Raw genomic sequence first — 24,886 nt, 5'->3', positions numbered from 1 at the left:
GCAAGGGAAGAAGGCAAGAATTAGATGATCCGATTTACAGGACGCTAAGAGCAGAGGTGGCTTTGGACTACCAGACTGCCTCCTTATCATGGATAAAAGAATTGATCAATTTGAAAAATAAACATATATTGCAATTAGAGGGACATGATCTTGAGAAAGGATAGCATGCCTACTTTGGGGACACTGGAGACAAAATGCAAAAATACTTCAACAGACATTTAATTAGGAATTCTTTATTAAACACTTGGAAAGAAATTAAATGAAAAAACTATTTGAAAATTCCAAATTTGCTGTCAACCATGGACAGCTAGATAAATTACTCACAGGCCCAGAGGAAAAATTAATATCTAACATTTACAAATATCTGATTGAATATGATAAACATGAAGATATAATAAAAGGGTCGATGATTGCCTGGGTGAAAAATTTCAGCCGCAATATACACTTGGCCGACTGGGAGCAAATTTGGAGTAGAAATATAACATTAACTAAATCAATAGCTTACAAATTGAACTCACACCAGAATTCTTTCTATTAGGCATTATTAGAAAACCGTAATCCAAAATCATTAAATATTTAATATTACATGTAGTAACAGCTGCAAGAACTGCCTATGCACAAAGGTGGAAAGACCCACAGACACCAGCTGAAAAGGAGATAATTAAAAAAATATATGACTGTGCAGAAGGGGACCGATTACTGGTGGAATTAAACAACAAAAAGGACTCCGACTACTACTCTACTTGGACAAAAGGGTACAAATGGATAAAAAAAAGAAATGCAAAACCACAGTAAGAGATGGACGGAGAAGGAAAAGAATATTAAGAACATTAAGAGAATATTAAAAATGATTGTGTATATAATATACAAATAATATCTTGATATGAATGTAAATATATGGATGTTGATCCACTTGAAAATATTAAGATGTAAATATTTTAAAAATTGATAAAAATATGTGCACATATTTACTTAAAGCTGCACTTCTCATCTCACTACGATATCTATTCAATTTATTGTCAAGAAATCTGAATAATCTGTCCTATAACTTTATATAACTCTACAATAAATACATTATTATCTGTATATTTAAAATTATATGCCACACATTTGTTTTAGACATTGTTTAACCAGAATCTCTTCAATTAATCAGTCAGGTGAAATCCTGAGCACACTGTATTACAGGATTACTTATTTCTAAACAGTTCACAAACATTCACTTCTATGAAACAAATGGAAACCTTTTTCTACTGAGATGGTCTATTACTTCTTTCACTGTTGCTTGACAGACTATTACATTTTACATTATCAACTTCTTAAAACAAGGAGGATATATGAATGAAAGATGGAAAGCAGAGAAAAATATTGTACAAAATAATCCTGTTGAAGTATTTATAGCACTCCAGTTTCCACTGGAGCTGAGAAGTTAATGGAAGAAGAGTTTAACAATTTACAGACACTAGAAGAATTTATATTGACAACTCTTGAAAATATAGTTAGATTCTTTTCTGCTTGTGGTTTTTGTGCTCCACAGTGGAAAAGACAGAAAATCTTTATATGATTTTTATTAGACAATTGTATAGGTGATTTGAGGTAAATAAACATTAGACATAGTATCATATCATTTCTACAACCTTCATTTCAGCTGTGACATAAGATTCATAATTCAAAAATTAATTTATAAACAGAAGATATGAACTAACACATATTTTTTCTTCCAGTATGGTTCACAAACATTTATCTAGTTTATCCTTTCAAAATTGTCTGTTATTTAAAGAAAGCTTTTTAAAAGAAAAAGTTATGGTTTACTAGATACTGAAAGGATTAATGAAATTATAACCTAAGTAATAAAACCGTATCTAGATATTCTCTCCAAATCTACTTCTTGGAGGTTGCACTCACTTGATCAACTGATACGAGCACAGCTTACACTAAGAATTTCTTTTTAACAAAACTATCTAAAATGTGCAATCACAAGCAAGAGCATCTGCGGAGAGATTTTAGCCATTGAAAATATCTTGAAAAATTTGTAATTATAAAAAGATACCTGAGACAATTAACACTGTTATTTTTAAAAAGAAATAATCATTAAATTCTACCATTGTTCAACTCTGCACAAAATCCCTTAAAGATGTAAAGCCTCAGGATAAAATAAATGGAGTGTTAGTCCGGTGTCTAGAAGCAATTCTCTTTGTTTTACCACATTTTTTAAACTCCCAGATACATAGGTAATCTCTCCATAGACCCCAACCACACATTTACTCTATCACACAGGAAATTACTAGCCTTTTTTCCCCCGTCAGTAACTTTTCTTTTCTGGATATGTTCCTCTACATATCTCTCTCCTTCAAATTCATTTTCTATAGAGTGGGGAGGGTAGATGAAAGAAAGCATCTTATAACATCATAAACATTCATTTAACAGAAAAGAGATTTAGATTCTCTCCAGGAAATCAGTTTTCAATCAACTTAAAGAATAATTTAATATAACCACTTTACTGTCAATTTCTGTTTCCATTCCAAAAAGTTAGAAAACCAATCAATTTGAGAAATTAATTCAAAATTATGAAGGAATTTCTCATTGTATAACAATCATTTTCATGTCTCAAACTATCATGTGTTGTGGTTGGCTCTAGGTCAGCTCCTGCAGTGGGGAATTTGGATGTTGATTTCAGGGAACCCTCGGGTTATCAGAGACCTGTTTTATTGCCAGCAGAATCAGACAGTGAAGTTGACTCACAGCCAGGGAGAGACAGTGGGGGAGAGGAATCGGACAGGGAGATGGGTGCAGCCAGCCCACCAGTCAGTGCTCCAATTAGTGAGTCATCAGAATCAGAGGAGGACCCACTTGTGGATACCCGTGTGTGCAGGCTTATGGCAAGAAGGGAGCAGTTGCACAGGTGTTTCAGAAGATAAGTAAGCACACCTGTGCAAGGGGTAATTATGTTAATGTGTTTTGTGATAAATTACAGGTGTTGGGAATTGTGAGCCGTTTGAGAAAGAGACTTCTAAAAGAACATTGCTATAGCTCATATTATTCAAGGATTTCTAATGAACTTTGGACACTTCATAGTTAACGAACTCTTGAGGATATTTTGACGTGGGTGGCCGTCTTATCTACTCTTTTGTTTTGGCATACTGCTGCATTCAAGGACTTTTTCCAGGTGAGAGTAATTTGACTCCTCTCCAAGTTTGTGTTTTCAACATTGCTTGATAAACTTGCTTTAATTTCTTTGTGACTATGTGTGTGTGTCTTTGAAATTCATTACAAACTCACTGGGGGCTAATTGCATAACAGAATAAATGCCCACCTATCACACTGAACAAGTTTTGTGGGATGTTTTCCTGTGTTTGTTTGGATGGCTGAAAGCATGGCAGCGGTTCAGGCCATATTTGAGGCTTTACGTCAGGAAATTCAGGCCCTGACGCAAACGGTGGCTGACCTTGATGCAATTAATTCAGCAGCCAGCCCTGCTGGTTCAGCAGGTTGTTCAAGTTCCACAGCCTATGCCACATAGGAAATGCTCTGTGGCTATGCCAGAGAAGATTTGGGAAGACCGCTGTCACTTTCCTGCCTTCCTCAGCCAGGTGCATCTGTTTATAATTGCACAGCTTGCGCATTTTCCCATGGACGCAGAGAAGGTGGCTTTCCTCTGCAGCTTGCTGGCTGACACAGCTGCAGCGTGGGTGTCACCGTTGCTGGACTGCAATGATCCACTGCTGCAGGACTACGCTGCTTTTTGTAACCGACTGCAGTGGCGGTATGCGGACCTGGTGCGGGACCAGACAGCCACGAGGGCGTTGAAACAGCTTAAGCAAGGCTCACGCCCGCTTACCAAGTATATGGGTGATTTTCATGGCCTCAGAGCTCAGGTGCAATGGAATCAGGTCGCTTTGCTGGAGGCCTTCCAGGATGGCTTGTCTGAGGCCATGTTGGACGAGTTACTTCATGAGGCCCTGCCTCGCACCCTGGACGGACTGCAGCAGCACTGTTTGGACACTGAAGTCAGGCTGCTGTCCCAAGAAGTGTGTTGGGCCATGCGGACCTCCCCCCGCGCTTCTGGCGCCGTGCCTGTGCTGCTGTGCCCGTCCAGTGCCCGGTTCCTGTGCCACAACGTTTTGTGTCAGCCCTGCCTCTATGTCCGATAGATCGATCGGTTCCAGAGGCTCGTGAGGAACCAATGGACTTGAGCTTCTCCAGATCCCATGTGACCGCTATGGAAAGGGCTCACTGGCGCATGGCGGGCCTCTGTTATTACTTTGGGGGAGCAGGTCATTTTGCTAATTCCTTTCCTCGCAAGCGGTGGAGCATGGCAGCGGCCACCATCCTGACTAACCCAGTGCCGGCTCCCAATCCTGAAGCAGCTGTTTCGACGACAGCTCCTGCCTCATCAGCGCCAGCTTCCATGATTGTTGCAGCTCAGCTGGAGCCACTGTCAGGAAATGAGGGGAGCCCGGGCTCTTTAGACTCTTTGGCTAACGACCCTGGCTCGTACCGACACTTAACTCTTGAAGTACAACTCCTCGTAGAACAACGTACCCAGTATCACGCAGCTCGTGCCCTCATGGATTGGGGGGCCACCACGAATGTTTTGGACGAGGCCTTTGCTCAGTGACATTCCCTGCCATTGTATTCCATTAATCCACCTTTAACTGTTGAGACAATTGAGGGGTGAGTTCTGCTTTCCAGGCCCATCCGGTTCCAGACCCCGCCAGTGCGTATGGCCATCGGGACTCACGAGGAGGCCCTCCAGTTCTACGTCACCCAAGGCCTCCATTTTCCTGTGGTTCTGGGATTGTCTTGGCTACGAACACACGATCCTCACATGATGTGGTCCCAGAACGTTGTGTGGACCATCACCGTCATGTTTGCGCCACTCAGGGGCCCACAGGCCCGGGACCCCCGAGGTTACCTTACCAAACTGCCTCACAGAATTTGCTGATGTCTTTGATGAGAAGGAGGCGGATCGGCTGCCGCCACATAGCCATATGACTGCACCAATGAACTCTTCCCTGACGCCAAGCTTCCTGCTGTTGGCTGTATTCCATGTCTGAGCCCGAGCTAGTGGCCCTCAAGCACTTCATTGAAAAGAACCTAGCTAAAGGATTCATGTGGCCTTTGACCTCGCCTCTCTCTGCACCTGTCTTGTTTGTGAAGAAAGACAGGGTATTTGCGACTGTGTTGCGAGTACCAACAACTTAATGCCATCACTGTGCGCAACCGGTACCCATTGGCATTGATCCCGGAGCTAATGGAACGGCTGCGATCCGCCAAGGTTTTTTCCAAAATAGATTTAAGGAGCGTGTACAATTTGGTGCGGATCCGGCTGGGGGATGAGTGGAAAACAGCGTTCAGCACCCAGTATGGGCGCTTTGAGTACCTAGGTCTCACCAACGCCCCGGTGGTCTTCCAGCATCTGATGAACGACATTTTTCACAATATGTTTGATCATTTTGTTCTTATTTATCTTGATGACATTCTGATCTATTCTCCCTCACAGTCCAGTCATCTGTATCATCTGCACCAGGTCCTGCAATGCTTACGTGAGCAACGGTTGTATGCCAAGTTGGAAATGTGCCAGTATTTTCACACAACCGTAGAATTCCTGTGGCATGTCATTTCTTCAGGGGGCATAGCCATGGACCCGACAAGGTGTCGACTCTGAAAACCTGGCAACCCCTGCGGCAAATGAAGGATGTGCAGAGACTGTTGGGCTTTGTGAATTACAATCACATGTTTATCCCAGGTTTCGCCACCCTGACCGCTCCCCTCACCCGGCTTTTGCAGAAACAAGTGCTGTTTCAGTGGGCTGAGGCTGAGCAACAGGTGTTCGTGGCCCTCAAGGAAGCCTTCATGAAGTATGGCTCCAATGGCGACATCGGAAGCATCGGTCTGCACGACAAACAGCAGACTTGTGTCAGCTGTTTGTCGTGGAGATCGACGCTTCCGATGTCGCCATTGGAGCTATACTTCTTCAGGCCTGTCTTGGCGGCGGCACTCTGTTCCCGTGCACCTACCACTCCCACAAACTCATGCCCTCTGAACGGAATTATACAATCTGAGAGAAGGAGTTGTTGGCTGTCAAGTCTGCCTTCGAGACGTGGAGGCACCATCTTGAAGGAGCTTGGCACCAGGTGGAGGTCCGGACAGATCATTGGAACCTGGAGTTCTTGCAAACGGCCCAAAAGTTGAACCAACGGCAGATACGCTGGTCGTCTTTCTTTGCAGAGTTCAACTTTCGGATCCGATATACGCCAAGTTACCAGAACCCTCGAGTGGATGTACTATCCCGAAAACCAGATGTTTTGCACCCCAAAGAACAGGCCCTGTTGCAAACTATTTTGCCTGCAGAAGCCCTGGCTGCCACGCACGATCCTGTAGCTTTGCATCAGCGCATTCAGGAAGTGTAGCAGGGGGACGGTTTTGTGGCCCAGCGGGTGCGGGAGATTGGGCCCAATTCTCGATGGACATTATCGGATGGCCTGCTCTGGTACCGCAGGCAGCTGTACGTTCCGGCAGGGCTGCTTTGTGGCTTGATCATGTCTGCCGCTCGTCATTTTAGGCTGTTCAAGACTTTGGAACTGGTGTCGTGAACATTTTGGTGGTCCCGGCTTCTTGACGATGTGCAAATGTATGTGAACATCTGCAAGCGTTGCCCTTTGGCTAAGTCTGCCATTGGAGCCCCGTCTGGGTTGTTGCAGCCTTTGCCAACACTTGAAAGGCCGTGCGGGGCTGTTTCCATGGATTTCGTGACCCATCTTCCTTTGTCTTCGGGATTCACCACGGTAATGGTGCACAGTGGTGGACATGTTGACAAAGATGACACACTTTATCCCGTCGCCGAGTGCCCACAGTTCAAGTCACTGCCCAGTTGTTTATATAACACGTTTTCCAGCTCCATGGCCTCCCGGACCGGGTGGTGTTGGACAGGGGGACCCAATTCACAGCACGATTCTGGAAGGAACTCATGTTGGCTTTGCGGGTGCAAATCTGTTTGGCGGCCACGCAGCACCCCCAGACTGATGGTGGCACCGAGAAGGTCATCGGCATTCTTGAACAGTACCTGTAGTACTTTGTGTCGGACCAGCAGTCCGAATGGTCATGGTATCTCTCAGTGGCTAAATTTGAAATTCAATAAACCACTCCGTTTCACAATAATTATGGTTTCCATCCCCGGTTTTTCCCGCTGACCCTTTTGGATTCCCCAGTCCCAGCTGCAGAGGAGTTCCTGCCTGAACAACAATCAGTGATCAAAATGGTGAAGAGATACTTCAACAAAGCCAAGGAAGACTATAAGAGGTATGCCGACCGTTCTCGTCGTGATGTTACCCCGTTGGCTGTCGGAAATCAGGTGTGGTACATTTCCTCAGAGTTGCCCTGTCGGAAGTTGGATCCACAGTTCATGGCTCCTTTCTCACTGGAGCAGGTCATCAAACCTGTGGCCTATCATCTGTCCCTGCCTGCCTATATGAGGATCCACCCGGTGTTTCATCGCTCCCTATTGGTTCCTGTTAGTCCTGACTGCCCGCTCCGTCCTGGTGTATCAGGCATGTCTGTACCCTGTGTTCGGGATCATCTGCCTGATGCCTCGATCCATGCCATTCGGGATTCATGATGAGTGCGGGATTGTTTTCAATATTTGGTACAATGGACTGAGGGAGATCAAGATGATTGTTCTTGGGTGGAGGCCTCCCTGGTGGATGCACCTGAGCTCATTTGGGATTTTCATGTACAGTTTTTGAACAAGCCCCATCCTGTGTGCAGGGTTCGGGGGAGGGGCCATCCGGTGGGGATGGTGTTGTGGTTGGCTCTGGGGCAGCTCCTGCAGCGGGGAATTTGGATGTTGATTTAGGGTAATCCTTGGGTTATCAGAGACCTGTTTTATTGCCAGCAGAATCAGAGAGAGAAGTTTACTCACAGTCAGGAACAGAGAGTGGGGGAGAGGAATTAGACAGGGAGATGGGTGCAGCCAGCCCACCAGTCAGTGCTCCAATTAGAGTCATCAGAATCAGAGGACCTACTTGTGGATGCCTGTGTGTTCAGACTTATGGCAAGAAGGGAGCAGTTGCGCAGGTGTTTCAGAAGATAAGTGAGCACACCTGTTCAAGGGATAATTATGTAAATGTGTTTTGTGATAAATTATGGGTGTTGGGAATTGTGAGCCGTTTGAGAAAGAGACTTTTGAAAGAACATTGCTATAGCTCGTATTATTCAAGGACTTCTACTGAACCTTGGACACTTCATAGTTAAAGAACTCTTGAAGATATTTTGGCGTGGGTGGCTGTGGAGATTTACAGCCGTCTTATCTACTCTTCTGTTTGGCACACTGCCGCATTCAAGGACTTTTTCCAGTTAAGAATAATTTGATTCCTCTCCAAATTATGTTTTCAAGATTGCTTAATAAGCTTGCTTTAATTTCTTTGTGACTATGTGTGTGTGTTTGAAATTCATTCCAAACTCACTGGGGGCTAATTGCCAAGGGCCCGGCATAACAATATGCAGCAAAGGTTATCTATAATGATACAAAAAAGAATGTTAAATGCAATAAAAGTAAGTAGGGAAATATCTAACCATCAATCTTCAATACCCCGTAAATAGTGCTTGGTCTAAGATTATCTAACTTTTAGTTCAAGGTGATCTCCTCTCATAAATAATTATCAGATCCTGGGCTTGGTGAGTAGAGGATCTGTGCCACAACATAATGTTCCTATTTTACACAATTATCTTCTATGCTGAAGAAACATTTAACTCTTTCCTACAGAAAACCTGTCTATACCTGTCACAAAACTCCTAAGCTCCTAGTGCAGTGATGGCTAACCTTTTTTTCCTTGAGTGTTGAAGGAGTGCGTGCGGGCACTATCGCACATGTGCAAGTGTCCATGTCCATAATTCAATCCCTGGAAAATGTGAAAACAGCTTCCCCTGCCCCCCGGATGGCCACTGGAGGCCAGAAATTGCTTGTTTCCCAACTTGTGGTGGGCCCAGTAGGCTTGTGTTTCCCCTTCCCCAGGCTCCAAAGACTTCCCTGGAGATGGGGGAGGGTAAAAATGCCCTCCCCCATTCTCCCGGAGGCTCTCTGGAAGCCAAAAACACCCTCTAGAGCCAGCATACACATGCACATTGGAACTGAGCTAGGGCAACGGTTTGCATGCCAGCATATATGGCTCCACATGCCACCTGTGGCACCTGTGCCATAGATTTGCCATTACTGTCCTAGTGTATATCAGAGAGACCATAAATTTATGCAAGCAAAGAATTCACATGTAATCTGCTTTCTTTAAAATTGTGCATTTTAGGATGTTAGCAAGAATTATGCAAGCTGCCTTTCATAAAGATAATTAATCAAAATTAAAAAATGAAATTGTCAGTTTGAATTAAATTAGAATTAAATAAAGAAACAATAGATTGCCTTATATCAATTTTTCCTTTTGTTTCCAGAATAAGAGTTAAATATTAATTGGCTACTGTAACAAATAAAAGTGAAGTTATTTGTAATTGTATATTTATATAAATCCAAGAGCATATTCTAAAATCTCATTCCACATTCATTATAGAATTATAGTTTTTTAGGATTTTAAGCGATAGAATTTCTATTTCAGATTTTTTTACACAGAAGAATGTACTAGGTAGGTATTGACTACAAAGCCTAAAAGACTTTGCTATAGAAAGAGATGGTATTCAGATAAATCTTTAAGAAATCTGATGGTTCTTGCAGCACACTGTTCAAAAATAAACCTGCTTTTTAATAATAGGTTAGAAAATGTATCTTGCTTATAATAATCAGTTTATTTTTAATATAATTAAATTTAATATAGTTCAACCACTTGACATATTAGTTTAGAAGACTAATTAGCAATCATGACGAAATCAATTTTGATAGGTTCCCATTTTCTTATTTTGTTATATTTCTTTGTACATTTCAAATCCTATATTATATAGTAAGTTACTTTCCTTGCTAATAATACAAATTTAGTCATGGACCCTTTAATTTTTAAATAAAAATTTTAATATTATAATTACACAATTTACAGAAACAAAATATCCAAACCTTAAAAGGATATTATGATTGTTCATGATAACAGCAATAAAATATATTGGTCCATAATATAAAGGAATTCTTGTCATATTTCACTTAAATCACTAATACTGTACTCATAAAATAAGATGGTGCTCAAATCCCTACAATTAAAATCACTGGGATGCTGACAGATTAAAACAGGTCCATTGGGACAACTTGGAATAAATATAGTAATTTAGGAAGTATATTCATCTTTATTATGGCAATTCAGCCCAGTAAAAATAGCTGTAGATTTCCCCATTTAAAAAAATCTAAATCTATTAGTTCCATTCATTTTATAGTTATTCTCTTATTTTCTATAGTTGAGCACTCGTTTGTTAAATAAATACCCAAGTATTTAATTTTTTTTACTACCGGTACTTGTAAATTCAAACTTCCTTCTAAGTTTCTTTCTTGTTGAAGTGTCATATTTTTTGTTAGTATTTTAGTTTTCTGTCTATTTATTTTGAGGCCAGCTATTAATCCATAATTTTCCAATTCATTAATTAAATGTATTCCTGATTCCTGAGGATCTTCTAAGAAGATCAGGTCGTCCGCAAAAGTTTGTAGTTTATAAATTTCCTTTTTGACAGTTGTTCCTTTAATTTCAAAATTTTCTCCAATTCTATTCAACAATATTTCCATTGTTAGTATGAATAGCGGGGGGTTAAAGGGCATCCTTACCTGACTCCTTTTTGTATTTGAAAAGTTTGGGTTGTATCTCCATTTATTATTATTTTGGCAGATTGGGAAGAATATATAGCTTCAATCATTTTTATAAATTTGTCACTGAATTCCATTTTCCTAAATAATAATTTCATATATTGCCAATCTACATTATCAAACGCCTTTTTAACAAATTTAGATTAAGTAACCCAAAAATTTATTTGGCAAAATAAAAAACCTAGAATTAAAAAAAATAGATTTACAAGGGTGGGGGGGTTGGCCTTCCTGACTGGAAATTATACCAAACCGCTGCAACATTAGCCTGGGCCAGAGTATGAATAAATTTAGATAATAATAGAATACAGTGGTACATCTACTTACAAACTTGATTTTTTCCGTGACCAGGTTCTTAAGTAGAAAAGTTTGTAAGAAGAAGCAATTTTTCCCATAGGAATCAATGTAAAAGCAAATAATGCGTGTGATTGAGGAAACCACAGGGAGGGTGAAGGCCATGTTTCCTCCCAGGAGGTTCTTAGAGAAGCCCCACAGAGGCTTCTCCCCGCCTTTTCCAGCCCTGTTTCCTCCCAGGAGATTCCTAGAGAGGCCCCACAGAGGCTTCACCTTGCCTTTTCCGGTTACAGTTTTGGAGGCTCGGGTTTGTAAGTGGAAAATGGTTCTTGAGAAAAGGCAAAAAAAATCTTGAACACCCGGTTTCAAAAATATATAGTTATTTGCTACAATACAAAAGGAATGAGAACATGGTGAAAGGACCCATGATAAAATGGGCACAAAATGTAGGACATAATATCCATTTGGCAAATTGGGAACAGGTATGGAACAGAAATTTAAAACTAAGAAATTTAAATCCATACTGTACAAGGAAAAATATTATAAGATGTGTTACAGGTGGCATTTGGCACCAACCCAATTGGCTAAAATGCATCCAAAATCAAACCCAAATTGCTGGCGTTGCAAAAAAGTCAATGGCACCTTCTTTCACATGTGGTAGTTGTGGACAAAAACAAAAAAATTCTGGAAGAAAATACACAAATGGTTACAGGAAATAACACGATACAACAGAATTCATCCCTAAACTGTTCTTATTGGGAATCATCAAAAAGGAATTTAGTAAGGGAATAAAATATTTAATACTGTGCATAAGGACAACAGCCAGGATCACCTTTGCCCAATTCTGAAAAAACACTGAGATACAATACCTCACATTGCAATTAAGAAGTCAAGAAGAATCAGATTACTATGAAACATGGGAACAATGGTACAAATGGGTTGAATTAAGGAAAAACCCCCCAAGAAAATCATAGATAACAATCAGAATTAGCAGTAATGCAAATTGTAAATATGTAAATAAAAAGGTATAAAATTATGTAAATGTAAACAGGAATATATAATTATATTGTTTATCGAGGTAAAGAAATAACACTGGAATGAAAGTATTGTAATGAAATATAGATATGTGACTTTATTTTTTTTTCTGTTATGAACCAATGCAGAATTACTAAAAGTAATTCTAAAAAATAATTATGTCATTGATTTTAAAGAAAATGTTTTTAAAAAACAATAAAGTTTATTATATAAAATTTAAAAAAACCCAGGTCCATTGGAAAAATTTTCCCCTTGTTCATCTTTGGTAGCATATAGTTGTGTGGCATCCATCTTGTTCTAACGGAGAAATTTCACCATTTCTTATATGGTTGGAAAAATGTTCCATGATTTCACCTGTACCTGGTATTTGGTTGGATGAGCAGTCATTCTGATGAGGTGGTGCCCAATATAATTTGGTATTAAATCATATGTATTTATTGGAGACAAGCAGCACTTAGAATTGAGTCCAAAAGCCTGACAACCATTGCATCAAGCTTAATATTGATATTTTTCTACCGTGGTGGGGAAGTCTTGCCAGGAATCTGGCTTCTACATTCTGCATGAACTGCAACCAACTGATTCTTAAGAAGTGAGTTACTGTCCCTCTGTTTTATTATGGCATCTCACACCAGACAAGTAAACCTCATCAGATGTAACTACTAGATCAACATTTCAGATTGTCCAATCATTTATTAACAAATTATACATTTGTGGTTTCATCTCTGCATAGATAGTTATTAGCAGCATGGACTTCTAATCCATGTTCAGATAACTGTTCAAGACTTCCACATTGCCAGCTTGAGGATAATATATAATGGCTGTCCTCTGTAAACAACAGCTTTTCGTGTAGAAATGAAATAGGTCTTATGGCAACCCACACTAGAGAAACCAAGGGATGATGCCCTAATGATCAGTTAGAATGTTCCATCTACATAGAAGCTGAACCACCATAAAAATTATCCCAACCTTTATAGGGCAGTTTACAGGATATAATGGTCAACAATATCAAGATTGCAGAAAGTTCTGAAATAGTTGAAGATTATTCAGAAATGTGACCAATGTTACTTTCACCCCAGCCCATACCTGACTATAAGAGAGCCACATAATGCATTTTTTTTAGGATCTCTGTGGCTGATTTGCAACCACCCTCTATGTTGATTCAGATTGAATGAATCATGCCCAGCCAGACTGACAACAAAGGAGGTTTTTTAGTGATTATAAAGAACAAAGAAATAGTATTATAATATGTCCAAAGTGTATGTACAAGTGGACTCCTTGTCCTGATTGCTGCTTAGTTATATTTTTCTTGGGCAGTGATTTCGGAGGCCTCAGACCAGTGATGGGAAACCTTTTTTTCCTTGGGTGCTGAAAGAGCATGCGTGTGCGCTATCACACATGCGTGAGTGCTCACACCCATAATTCAATGCCTGTGAAGGGCAAAAATACCTTCCCCACCCACCAGAGGTTCTGGTGGGCCACGTAGGCTCGTATTCTGCCCTCCCCAGGCTCCAAAGGCTTCCATGGAGCTGGGGGAGGGTAAAAATTCCCTCCCCCATCCCCTGGAGGCTCTTTGAAGCCAAAAATGCCCTCCTAGAGCCTCTGTGCAAGCCAAAAATCAGCTGGCTGGCACCCACATGCACATTGGAGCTGAGATAGGGCAACGGCTCGCATGCCAGCAGATATGGCTCCGTATGCCACCTGTGGCACCTGTACCATAGGTTTGCCATCACTGCCTTAGGCTCTTGAGGATAAAGAACAACTGTCTGTTTCCTTTGTGCAACTTTCCTTTTCTTTTGTGAAATTTTAAAGTGATTGAGGTTTATATCTTTTGTAAGCCTAACTTTCAGGATAAATACAAATAATTTAATAATATGGGATTCCCTCTGTTGCACGGAAAATTGCTTTAAATTTATCCCAATTTTAAAAATCACAAATGTATCTAGAATAATTAGATAGATTTAGATAATAAGAATGTGTATCTTAAAAAGGCAAAATGGAGTCAGCAATGTTAACAAGATATAGTACTAAGAATATACTTTCAGAACTAATTAACAGATCAAGTGATGAGAAAGAATACATCTCATTAATTAAATACTTCAATGTCTTGTCTACTGAAATAAACTTGCAAGACTGAAACAATCTCTGCAGAAATCATTCAAAATTCAACAGCTGGTTACATGTTTCTTGATATCTCTTTACATACAATACTACGTAAAGCATACGTTTACATGATGTATATAAAAGACAGCTACTGCAAATGAAGGCAATAAGATGCAAAGACAGCTTGAAATTAAAAAGGAACAGGAACTCAGGAACACGAACATTTAAAACTGTAAAATTAGGAAAGCATCTCAGCTTTTGAAATAAAACATTGAAGAAATAAAATAAAAACAGTTATTCTATGCCTAATTGAATTATATCCTAATTTATGTATTTTTATAAATACAGGCTATTGTCCAGAAAATGATGAGCAATAATAGACTGGTAGGATTTACAAAATAGTTCTCATTTTAAAGCTGTTGAACAAAATATTGTAAGCACTGAACTTTTATATCCCCACATATATATGCATATGTGAAAATTAAATTTAATAGCTAGAAAATGAAGACTGTCAAGAACCTACCTGTGTGACCATGTTTTGTACGTATGGTGTTGCATGTTGTTGTTGCTGTTGCTGCTTTTGCTGAGCAGCACTTTCTATTGCTACTTTTGCTACAGTATTTGGATCTGCTCCAGCTGGCACAGCTACCATAGTGGCACTACAGCCAGCTTTGTTAGGGTCACTTATTGTAACAATTCTAACTCCTACTTTATTAGGGATTCCTGGAACAGTTTCCCTGTCATCCTCTGCTGGCCTCTTTACAGTTTTGCATTCTGCCATGCCATTAGTTGAGCGTATTTCAGATAACAGAGTAGCTGGGGATCCACAAGGTCCTGAGTGTGGAACTGCTATGATATGATGTCCCTGTATGACAGAGGCTGTTGTCTGTGATGAGACTACTACACTTGGGCGTTGGTGAGGCACATCTGAATTCAAACTTGAAATTAGAGGTCCGTTAGGTACATCAGGGTTGGTAATACTAGGTTCCTGGGATAAGAGTTTTGAAGCCTCTTGTGTACTGCTTACAACAGGCATAGTCCCCAAAGCTAAAATAGGTCCATTGGAAAATCTTTCCCCTTGATCACCTTTGGCAGTATCTAGTTGTGTGGCATCCAAATTATCTTGTTCTATTGAAGAAATTTCCCCATTTCCTATATGGTTGAAAGTTTTGTGATTTGGAATGTTTTTACTTAAATGGGAACCATCGCCCTTATCAAAGTCACAGATTCCATTAAGGAGGGGCTTCCTCAAATCACTTTTAAGTTCCTGTGTGTCTGGTTGTTCAAAGTTCTGCTTTCCAAGAGCTCCATTTTCATCTACGACTAATGATGATCCATTACTGACTTGTGACAACTGATTGGCCTCATTCTGAATTTTCCCTGAGTTAGCTGGAGGTAGACTGGAGTCATGCTTTCTTCCATTTAGAAGATTTCCTACTTGTGTTTCATTTTCCTTTGCATCACCATTACTGGTGTTTGCAGCTCCTCTTCTGCAAGAAGGGTTTTCCATTACTTCAATTTTGCGTTCATGAATATGTAAACCTGTTGCCTCCTTTGCTTCTTCTTCCTTTTGGCAAATTATTTTATCTCCTTTGAATGGAGGAGCAGTAGCAGAACATGTCTGTCCAGCTAGAGGTGCCTGGTTAGGTGGAAGTGCATGCACCTGAAGCCCAACTGCTGCTTGTGTCCCACTCATTGTTATTCCAGCTGGAGCAATTATTTGAGTTGCATTTCCCTGACTTGTATTTGCTGTAGTGAAACTAGCATTTGGCACAACTGTTATAGTAACCTGATTGCCGGAAGTCCCTTGAAAAATAGTTGCTGGGCTGTTTGAAATCAACTGCCCTGGCAATATTTGTAAATTGGAAATTGGAACAGTTTGTACTGTTCCTTGGGATTGAACTGCACTCTGGACTAACTGAACATTTTGCTGTCCAACTAGTAATGGCTGAGCAGCAGACTGCCCTTGAACTCCAAAACCTGTTGCTTGGTTATTACCCATCTGATAAACCACTTGAGGACTAGTTGCTCTTGCACTGTTTGAAGGAGGAATTTGTGGTGCTGGGAGAATAAGTTTGCCACCAGGAGTAGAAGGGCCTCTTTTAGGAAGCAAAAGTTGTTTTATTAAACTGGATTCATTAGAAGGTGGCTGACCCATCCCAGGACTATTTTGTTGTGGCTGAATCTGCATCTGGACTTGCTGTTGCACTTGCAGCTGTGTCTGGGACGATGCTGGTGAATGCTGCTGTTGTTGTTGACGCTTTACAGAAAGCATCTGACTGACAGTAGGAGGGGGTCCTTGTGACTGAGAGGAGAGAGATGGAGACATTACTGTGGTGACATGGTTGTTTGAAATTGGTCCAGGTGATGGTGAGGAAGTTGGAGTTAACTCTGGCTGTGCACTCAACTGAACAGTTTGGCTAGCTGGGATTGAAGCTGGATTAGTAAGAACAATTTGGTGAATGGCAGGTGCATAGGTTGGACCTTGCTGAGTTGGTTGGCTTACAATCACTACACTTTGCTGAGGTGGTGGTGGCAGCTGCTGAGACTGCTGCATTGGTTGCTGGGCCACTGCTGCTGGGACTTGTTGAGAAGGCTTTGGTGCAATATTCTGAAACCCTACTCTTGATGTTGGTGGATTCTGGACACCAGCAATTGTAACCACCTGCCCAGTTGCAACTTGGAAATTCTGAACTGTAGTAGCAGAAACTATATTAGATGTTGATGTTGTAACATACTGCTGAGGTGCTATAATAACAGCATCTTGTTGCTGGTTACCACCTGTGGATTGCTGAGTTGATGTTTGTACTGGCTGTGATGATGTGGTTATGAGCTGCTGAGCCTGGGAAACTGTTGAAGTGCATGCTGGTATGTTCTGTACTCTGCCAAATATATGACCTTGAGGTACAGTTTGTTGAATTACTGTAACAGGAGTGCCTGAGGATATTTGTCCTGGTACCACTGCATGAAGAGATGACTGCTGAATTACAGGTTGATGAAGTAAAGTCTGGGAGCTGACAACAGTAACAGAGGGTTGTGGTCCTGCATTATTAGGATTTTGATTTGAAGATTGTGCTCCACCTCCTACAGCAATAGTAACAGGAACTGTAGACTGTGGAACTGTGTTCTGTATCACTGTGGCCTTCACTACATCACAGGAAATTGGAGATTTATTCTGCATGACAGTCATAGGAGCATTATGTTGATGGTGACTATGAATTAAAGGGTTTTGTGGTATCCTGGAAACAGTCTGTACCACTGTAGATGGACCTTGAATTGGAAAAGACATCTGTGTTGCAGCTATAGTTGAAGATGGATTATTAATAGGATTCCTCTGAAAATTGTTTCCTATATTTGATGATCCATGTGAGAGTCCTGTTGTTAAAGGGGAACAAATATAAAGTGGTGAAATCAGTAGGAATTAACATTTATAAATTAAGCTTTGAATACTTTCTGAGTTGGTATTTACCATGATTTCTATGTATTTCAGTGGTAATGGAGCAAGTGTATTTCACTGTACCCTGAAACACTGGAAACATTTTTTTCCTTTCCTTCCTAATTCATTGAAAAAATTCTTACTAATCAGCTATCTAATTTAAGCAGCTAAACTGGACACCAGTTTAGGATCATTGTTCCTTTAGACTCTAACTTTCTCAGTAACTATAATTTTAAAATTGATATCAAACTATTTAAAAATTAAGTGAAATAAAATAGTTCAAATTTAATTAAACATTTATCTTAACTACAGTATTTATACAAACTGATGTTAGAAATTATTATATCATTTAAAACATATGTTAGGATTTTTTTTACTTGGCAAGGGAAATAATATAAATGGAAGAGGAAGATCACACCTCTTATCCATTGGCTAGAGAAGTATAACTTCCACCAACTCAAACTATCCTGTTTACTTTTTCTCTTTTTATTTCTTTTTGCTTTTTGTCATATTTACTGGACTATAGGCACATTTTATTTATTGTAATGTATTCCAACCATACTTCCAAAAATATTTGATGATGATGATTTCATTTCAGTCACATGTGATTCCCTGGCAAGTGTATGGGCAAGATCTTTCCACATCTTCCAATCATGTACTACTTACTTGAATTTTTCTATGCTTTGGCTGGTGTCAGTTTTGATGGCATCCAGCCACTGTGTTCTTTGACAACCTGGTTTTCTTTTAATGCTAACTCTTCCACACATAATTGCTTTCTCTGGTGACCAAAAATATTTTTGCTCTTGTAAATAACTAAAAACTGATCAATAGGCAAAGTTGAAATTCAAAATATATTACCTGCTGGTGAAACAGATGAAGCTACATCAGGAACAGAATCAACCCGAAGAATAGGGGTTGAAGAAGATTGTTGCTGATAGTACATCTGAACAGGAAGTGGTATAGCCCTCCTTTTTACTCCTACTACATGAATATGAGCCTGCCCATTGTTATTGGCATCCTCAACTTTCTTCACTGAATGATTTGGCAATACAGTTCTGTCAAAAAAAAAAGAATAAGAATGTAGGGTTTTTTTAGGCAAAATGGAGTTCGGAGTACATTTTGTCCTGAGCAATAATTAAGGAGAAATGTAGTGCAAATGGTTTGGAGCTGAACTAAATAGCAATGATTGCAATTTAAGGAAGGAAAAAAAATGTAAGGAGGAATGACCCAGAATATGAGGCAGATGGGTAGGTGTGCTGGTTGAACCGGAATGTCTTAGAACTTTGAACTGCTGTCACCAATCCTTAATTTTCTGTCAGCAAATAGGATTATTACAGAACAATAAGTTCAAAGGAAAATTTCTATTGCTAAGACAGTTAAGTTTTTCCCACTTTATGACCTTTCTTGTCACAGTTATTAAGTGAATCACTGTAGCTGTTAAGTGAATCTTAACATGGTTGTTAAGTGAATCTAGCATTCCCATTGACTTTGCTTGGCAGAAGGTTACACAAGATGATCACATGACTCTGGGACAATGCAACCATCATAAATGCATGTCAGTTGCCAAGTGGCCAAATTCTGATGACGCGACCACAGGGGATGCTGTTACAGTCATAAGTGTGAAAAATTGTCAGAATTTTTTTCATTGTTATTGTAACTTCAAATGGTGTTTTATTCTAGGAATAAGTTCCTCTTACCGAAGACATTTATAAAATCCAGTAGAAGTTAAAATTCCACCTCTAGCTAGTTTACTGCATGTAGAGAGATATTCAGAGTACATTTCAGCTCGGGAGACTGAGCAGTCTGAATTAACCTCAAAATGAGCATTTAACCTGAGGAGAGAAAATAGAGGAAAAAACTTTGGATGAGTAAAACTTAATAAAGACTTCTTTCTCCCAACTAGCATATTTTTGTCAGTCTGATACCAACAGTAATTTGGTCAATGCTTTCCAGCTCTTACAAATTTTTTCTACCTACTTTATTAACAATAAATCGCAATAAATACATGGATCAGACATTTTATTCATATAGCTTTGTTTTCTGAAATTGCTTTAGAAATATTTTCTTTTAATTGGTCAATATATATCAAATGTTAAAAGTGTAAGGCATCCATGAAATATAATATATTACCAAGAATAGGTTCTATATAGTAGTTTCAGTTCATATTCACCGACAAGACAAAGTGGCTGTGGGCTTTGCCTCCCAAGGACAATTCCATCTGTCCATCCATTACCCTGGAAGGGGAATTTCTGACTCCCTCAGAGAGTGTTCGCAACTTGGACGTCCTCCTCGATCCACGGCTGACATTAGACCACCATTTTTCAGCTGTGGTGAGGGGAGTGCTTACCCAGGTTTGTCTGATACACCAGTTGCAGCCCTATCTGAATAGGGAGTCACTATTCACGGTCGCTCATGCCCTTATCTTTTTTTTAAAAAATAGTTTCTATTGAATTATTTATGTTAAAAACAGAACATTTAAAAAATGCAGGCAAACAAAACAAAACAAACAAAAATCTAATGATTAATTATTTGTACATATCCATCAAACACATCTTAGAGTAAGTCAATTCGACAGGTGATACGAGCGATAAGGTAAGAAAATTGGTTTTGGTTATTCACTTAATTTACGATTTTGTTGTGCTTTTGACCGCTTACAATCCATCATAGGTATAATAAAACATTTCTTATATATCAAATTATTGATAATTTGTCTAACAGAGTTTAACACTTATGTAAATGCAATCCTTTTATGTGTGTGTGTGTGTGTGTGTGTGTGTGTGTGTAGATTGTTCTGAGTTCGGGTTTTGCCCCGTGTAATATTTTGAGTGTCTATGTGACGTTTCGGTGAAATCACATTCACCATCGTCAGGCTGAAGTTACAAGCTTCGTGCTGCTGTAAATATAGTTTGTTTGCAACTGCCATTTGTTCCTTATATATAGTGGTGGTGGTGGAGATTTGGTTTGAATGTAGCAAATAGATTGGGTGGCTATGTTTTAATGATTTGATTGGTTGGTGGAATCACATTTAGTTGAAGGATTGACATGGTGATGATTATGATATGTTTTTTTGTTTAAGGCTGGTTTTCAAATCTAAAACGTGTCATCTCGTTTGTTCATGCTAAGGGGGTGTTTTTTTATCTCTATGGCTTCCATGATAATTCTTTTGTATACATTTTCTGTTTTGGAAAATTATTTAGTTTTTTCAAAGTCAATTTCATGCCCTGTTTTTTTAATGTGCTGGACGAGGGAGGAAGTTTTTTCTTCTTTTTTGACTGCATTCTTATTTTCTGCAATGCGTGCATTTACTCTTCGATTAGTTTGTCCAATGTATGTGGCTGCACAAGTTTTGCAAGGGATTTCATAGATTCCTTGGTTTTCGAGTTGGATTTTATCTTTTGGGTTTCTTAGGATGTTAGATATTTTTTGGTTAGTGACAAATGAAGTTTTGATGTTATGTTTGTGTAGAATTTTACTAATTTTGTCTGTGGTGCCCTTGATGTAAGGGAGGAGGGTGGTGCCATTATCCTGTTCTTGGTCTTGATTTTGGGGGGATGTCTCTTTTTTGATTAGGTTTGTAATTGTTTTTCTTTCGAATCCATTAGAAATTAATACATCTTTGAGTTTGTTCAATTCAGTTTTTAAGTGCTCATGGTCAGCTAGGCGTTTGGTTCTGGTGATGAGAGTTTTGGCTACTGAGGTGATCTGTGCAGGGTGGTGGTGGGAGTGTGCATTTAAATAACGGTTGCTGTGGGTTTTCTTTTGGTAGATGGTGTGTCCTAAGGTGCCATTGGGGTTTTTATAGATTAGGACATCCAGAAAGGGAAGTTGATCATTGGCTTCTGTTTCCACAGTGAATAGTATTTTGGGGTGTAGGCTATTGAGATGTGTGAGGAAATTGTCCAGTTTTTCTTTACCATGTGGCCAAATTACAAAAGTGTCATCTACATATCTCAGCCAAAGTTTGGGTTTGTGTTTAGATTGTTCCAATGCATTATTTTCAAAATATTCAATGTAGAGGTTTGCGATGACAGGTGAGAGGGGTGATCCCATGGGGGCTCCTTCTATCTGTTTATATCTTTGTTCATTATAGATGAAGTATGTATTTGTCAGACAGTGGTTGGTCAGATCTAAGATATACTTGGGGGGCTTGTATTTGTTTTGGATAGCTGTTAAGGCTTCTTTAATTGGTATTTGGGTGAAAAGGGATACGACATCGAAACTCACAAGTAGGTCACCAGGTTGTAGGTTTTGTTTTTTAATTAGTTCTGTAAAGTGGAATGAATTTTGTACATATGAGGTGATAGTTTCTGTATGGGGCTGAAGATATTTGGCTAAAAATTTGGTGAGGTTTTGCAGAGGTGAGCCTATGGAGCTGACTATTGGCCTGAGAGGTATTCCTTCTTTGTGTATTTTTGGAAGGCCATAGAGTTTTGGACATATGGAAGATTTTTCTCTGGGGATGATTCTTTGTTGGATTTCTTCACTGATGATAGAGGCTTTTATTTTGGATTCGGTGGTTTTTTCTAGGTAGGTGGTAGGATCTGTGTTTAGAAGTTTGTAGGCAGGGTTTTGTAGTAGGATGGATAGTTTTTCCTTGTAGTCTGATGTGTTCATAACTACTGTGGAGTTTCTTATGTCTGCTGGGAGGATGAATATATTGTTGTCTTTCTTCAAATTGATAAGTGCATTTTGTTCTTCTTTTTGTATGTTGCTTCTGGGTGGTTTGCTGGAGCAGAAAATATTAGTGACTTCAAGTCTGATTTTGTTGGCTTCATCTGGGTTGATTCAACTCCACATATGATGTTTTCAGTTGGAATGCGTTTGGGGGCTATTGCAAAATTGAATCCTTTTTAAAGGACATTGGTTTCTGCAGTTGTGAGAATCCTGTCTGATATGTTATGTACTGTTTTTGTCATAAGTTGTTGTGGAGGGCTGGGTTTCTGTTGCTTTTCTAGTTTGTGGAGTTTCTTGTTATGTGTGTCTGTCTTGTATTGGGTTTCTGTTTCAGCTCTCCAGATTGATATTTGTTTGAATTTGTCCCAGAGTATTGGGTGCATTTTGTTGCTGAGTTTAAGGTGAAGAGAGAGTAGACTTTTGTTGATTTCATCCAGTATGAATCTTTTCTTGTGGAGTTCATTTCTAATTAGGGCTAATTCAGTTCTTTTTAGGATCCTCTCAATGGCTGGGGTTTTTGGGTGGAATTTTAGTTGGAAGTATTTGGGAATTATTCTTTTGTCCCTGCAGTTGCGTAGGAATGTGAGATCACATAAGATGGAGGCTTTTCTGACTTCAAGTTTTTCATAGGTCCTAGTCAGTAGGAAAGTATCCTCCCCATAGAGGTAAGATATTTGTTTTCGTAGATTTTCACGGGTATATGTATGTAGATTGTTCTGAGTTCGGGTTTTGCCCCATGTAATATTTTGAGTGTCTATGCGATGTTTCGGTGAAATCACATTCACCATCATCAGGCTGAAGTTATAAGCTTTGTGCTGCTGTAAATATAGTTTGTTTGCAACTGCCATTTGTTCCTTATATATAGTGGTGGGGGTGGAGATTTGGTTTGAATGTAGCAAATAGATTGGGTGACTATGTTTTAATGATTTGATTGGTTGGTGGAATCACATTTAGTTGAAGGATTGACATGGCGATGATTATGATATGTTTTTTTGTTTAAGGCTGGTTTCCAAATCTCTGGTAGGCGGGACGTGTCATCTTGTTTGTTCATGCTAAGAGGGTGTTTTTGGTTTTGGTTATTCACTTAATTTACGATTTTGTTGTGCTTTTGACTGCTTACAATCCATCATAGGTATAATAAAACATTTCTTATATCAAATTATTGATAATTGTGCAATTGAAATTCTGGCCACTGTCAAAATATGTAATATTAAATAATATTGGGTTCTTTTCATATTCTGATCTATGATGCCTAATAAAAATACTTCAGGTTTTTTGTTAATTTGAATTTTAGTCATTTCCTCTATCCAATTTTGTATTTTACCCCAGAATTTCTTGATTTGTGGGCAGGTTCACCCTATGTGAAAATAAGTCCCTGCTTTCTCATTACATCTCCAGCAATTTGGTTTTAATAAGGGGTACATTTGCACCAGTCATGCTGGTGGGAGATGCCACATATAGTACATTTTATATATATTTTCTTTGTAGACGAGCGATTTGGTTAATTTATAATTTTTATTCCAAATTATGTCCCATTTATCTGAATTAATATCATATTCAAAATTTTTGAGCCAGCTTTGATTATTCCCTTTTAAGTTATAACTCTGCATTTTGTATTTTAACAGAAAGTTGTATATTCTAGAAATCATTTTTTTTGTCTTGGCCTAATATTATCAAGTTTAACTCTGATTTCTTTTTTAGTATTCTTCTTTTTCTTTTATCTTCTTCATATCTTGCTTTTATTTGCATTAGTGGCCACCAATCAATTTTAATTCCTTCATTATCTAATTGTGTATTTGTTTTTAATTCTCCTCTTTCATTTAGCAAATCATAATATGTAATTAATTTTTTAGTATCAATCGTGTTGGGGTGCATCGCAGCCTCCATTGGAGAGAACCACCCAGGAGTTTGTAAATAATGCTGATTTTTAATTTTTGTCCATATCTCATTTATGACATTTCTGACTTTATGTCTCTTGAAATAAGTATGTATTTTATCTTTTCCGTCCATAATAAATGCGTGCCAGCCCAGATGTAGGTCATGTCCCTCAAGCAGAAGAAGTCTTTTATTTTTAAAAAGGACCGTTGAACTTACCTGAATGGTCTTCTCGATGCACTGCGAGGAGAGTCCAACATGCGTAATACTCTAGCCTGATTGGCTAGGGACTGAGTTAATTATAATAATTATAGATAGCTCCACCCTATCGGTGCCCCACCACCTCAGTCAATAAAAAATGAAGGAGTAGTGTCAAAAAACCACAATTTTATTAACCCAACCATATAACTGGAAAACTAACACTGAGCCCCTGGGCCTACAGGCTGGGTTGGGTTTGGACTCTCCTCGCAGTGCATCGAGAAGACCGTTCAGGTAAGTTCAACGGTCCTTCTCCAATGCACTGCTGCGGAAAGTCCAACATGGGATATACCCAAGCTCAAGATGATAGGGTGGGCAGCGGCCGAACCAGGGGCATATCTGATTCGCACACCCTCTGTAACACTCTCCGTCCAAAGGCCGCCTCAGTGGACCCAAAGGAATCCAGCTTGTAATGACAAATAAAAGTATCTGGATTA

At 39.3% G+C, this 24,886-nt stretch overlaps 1 protein-coding gene across 6 annotated transcripts in view; it reads right to left on the bottom strand.

Annotated features, from left to right (window-relative positions):
* Positions 1 to 24,886, bottom strand: part of ARID2 (AT-rich interaction domain 2) — a 453,518-nt gene that overhangs the window by 136,793 nt on the left and 291,839 nt on the right. For all 6 annotated transcript variants that reach the window (XM_070755580.1, XM_070755575.1, XM_070755576.1 and 3 more), the window contains 3 exons: positions 19,340 to 19,474; positions 18,501 to 18,697; positions 14,730 to 17,581 (listed from right to left, as the gene is read on the bottom strand). In XM_070755580.1, the coding sequence (XP_070611681.1) occupies positions 14,730 to 17,581; positions 18,501 to 18,697; positions 19,340 to 19,474 (3,184 nt within the window). The remainder of the gene's footprint in view (positions 1 to 14,729; positions 17,582 to 18,500; positions 18,698 to 19,339; positions 19,475 to 24,886) is intronic.

Source organism: Erythrolamprus reginae, chromosome 6 (genome assembly GCF_031021105.1).
Source record: "Erythrolamprus reginae isolate rEryReg1 chromosome 6, rEryReg1.hap1, whole genome shotgun sequence".
Taxonomy (NCBI): domain Eukaryota; kingdom Metazoa; phylum Chordata; class Lepidosauria; order Squamata; family Dipsadidae; genus Erythrolamprus; species Erythrolamprus reginae.
The sequence above is the reverse complement of the archived record's forward strand: the minus strand, read 5'-3'. Positions and strand labels throughout refer to the sequence as shown.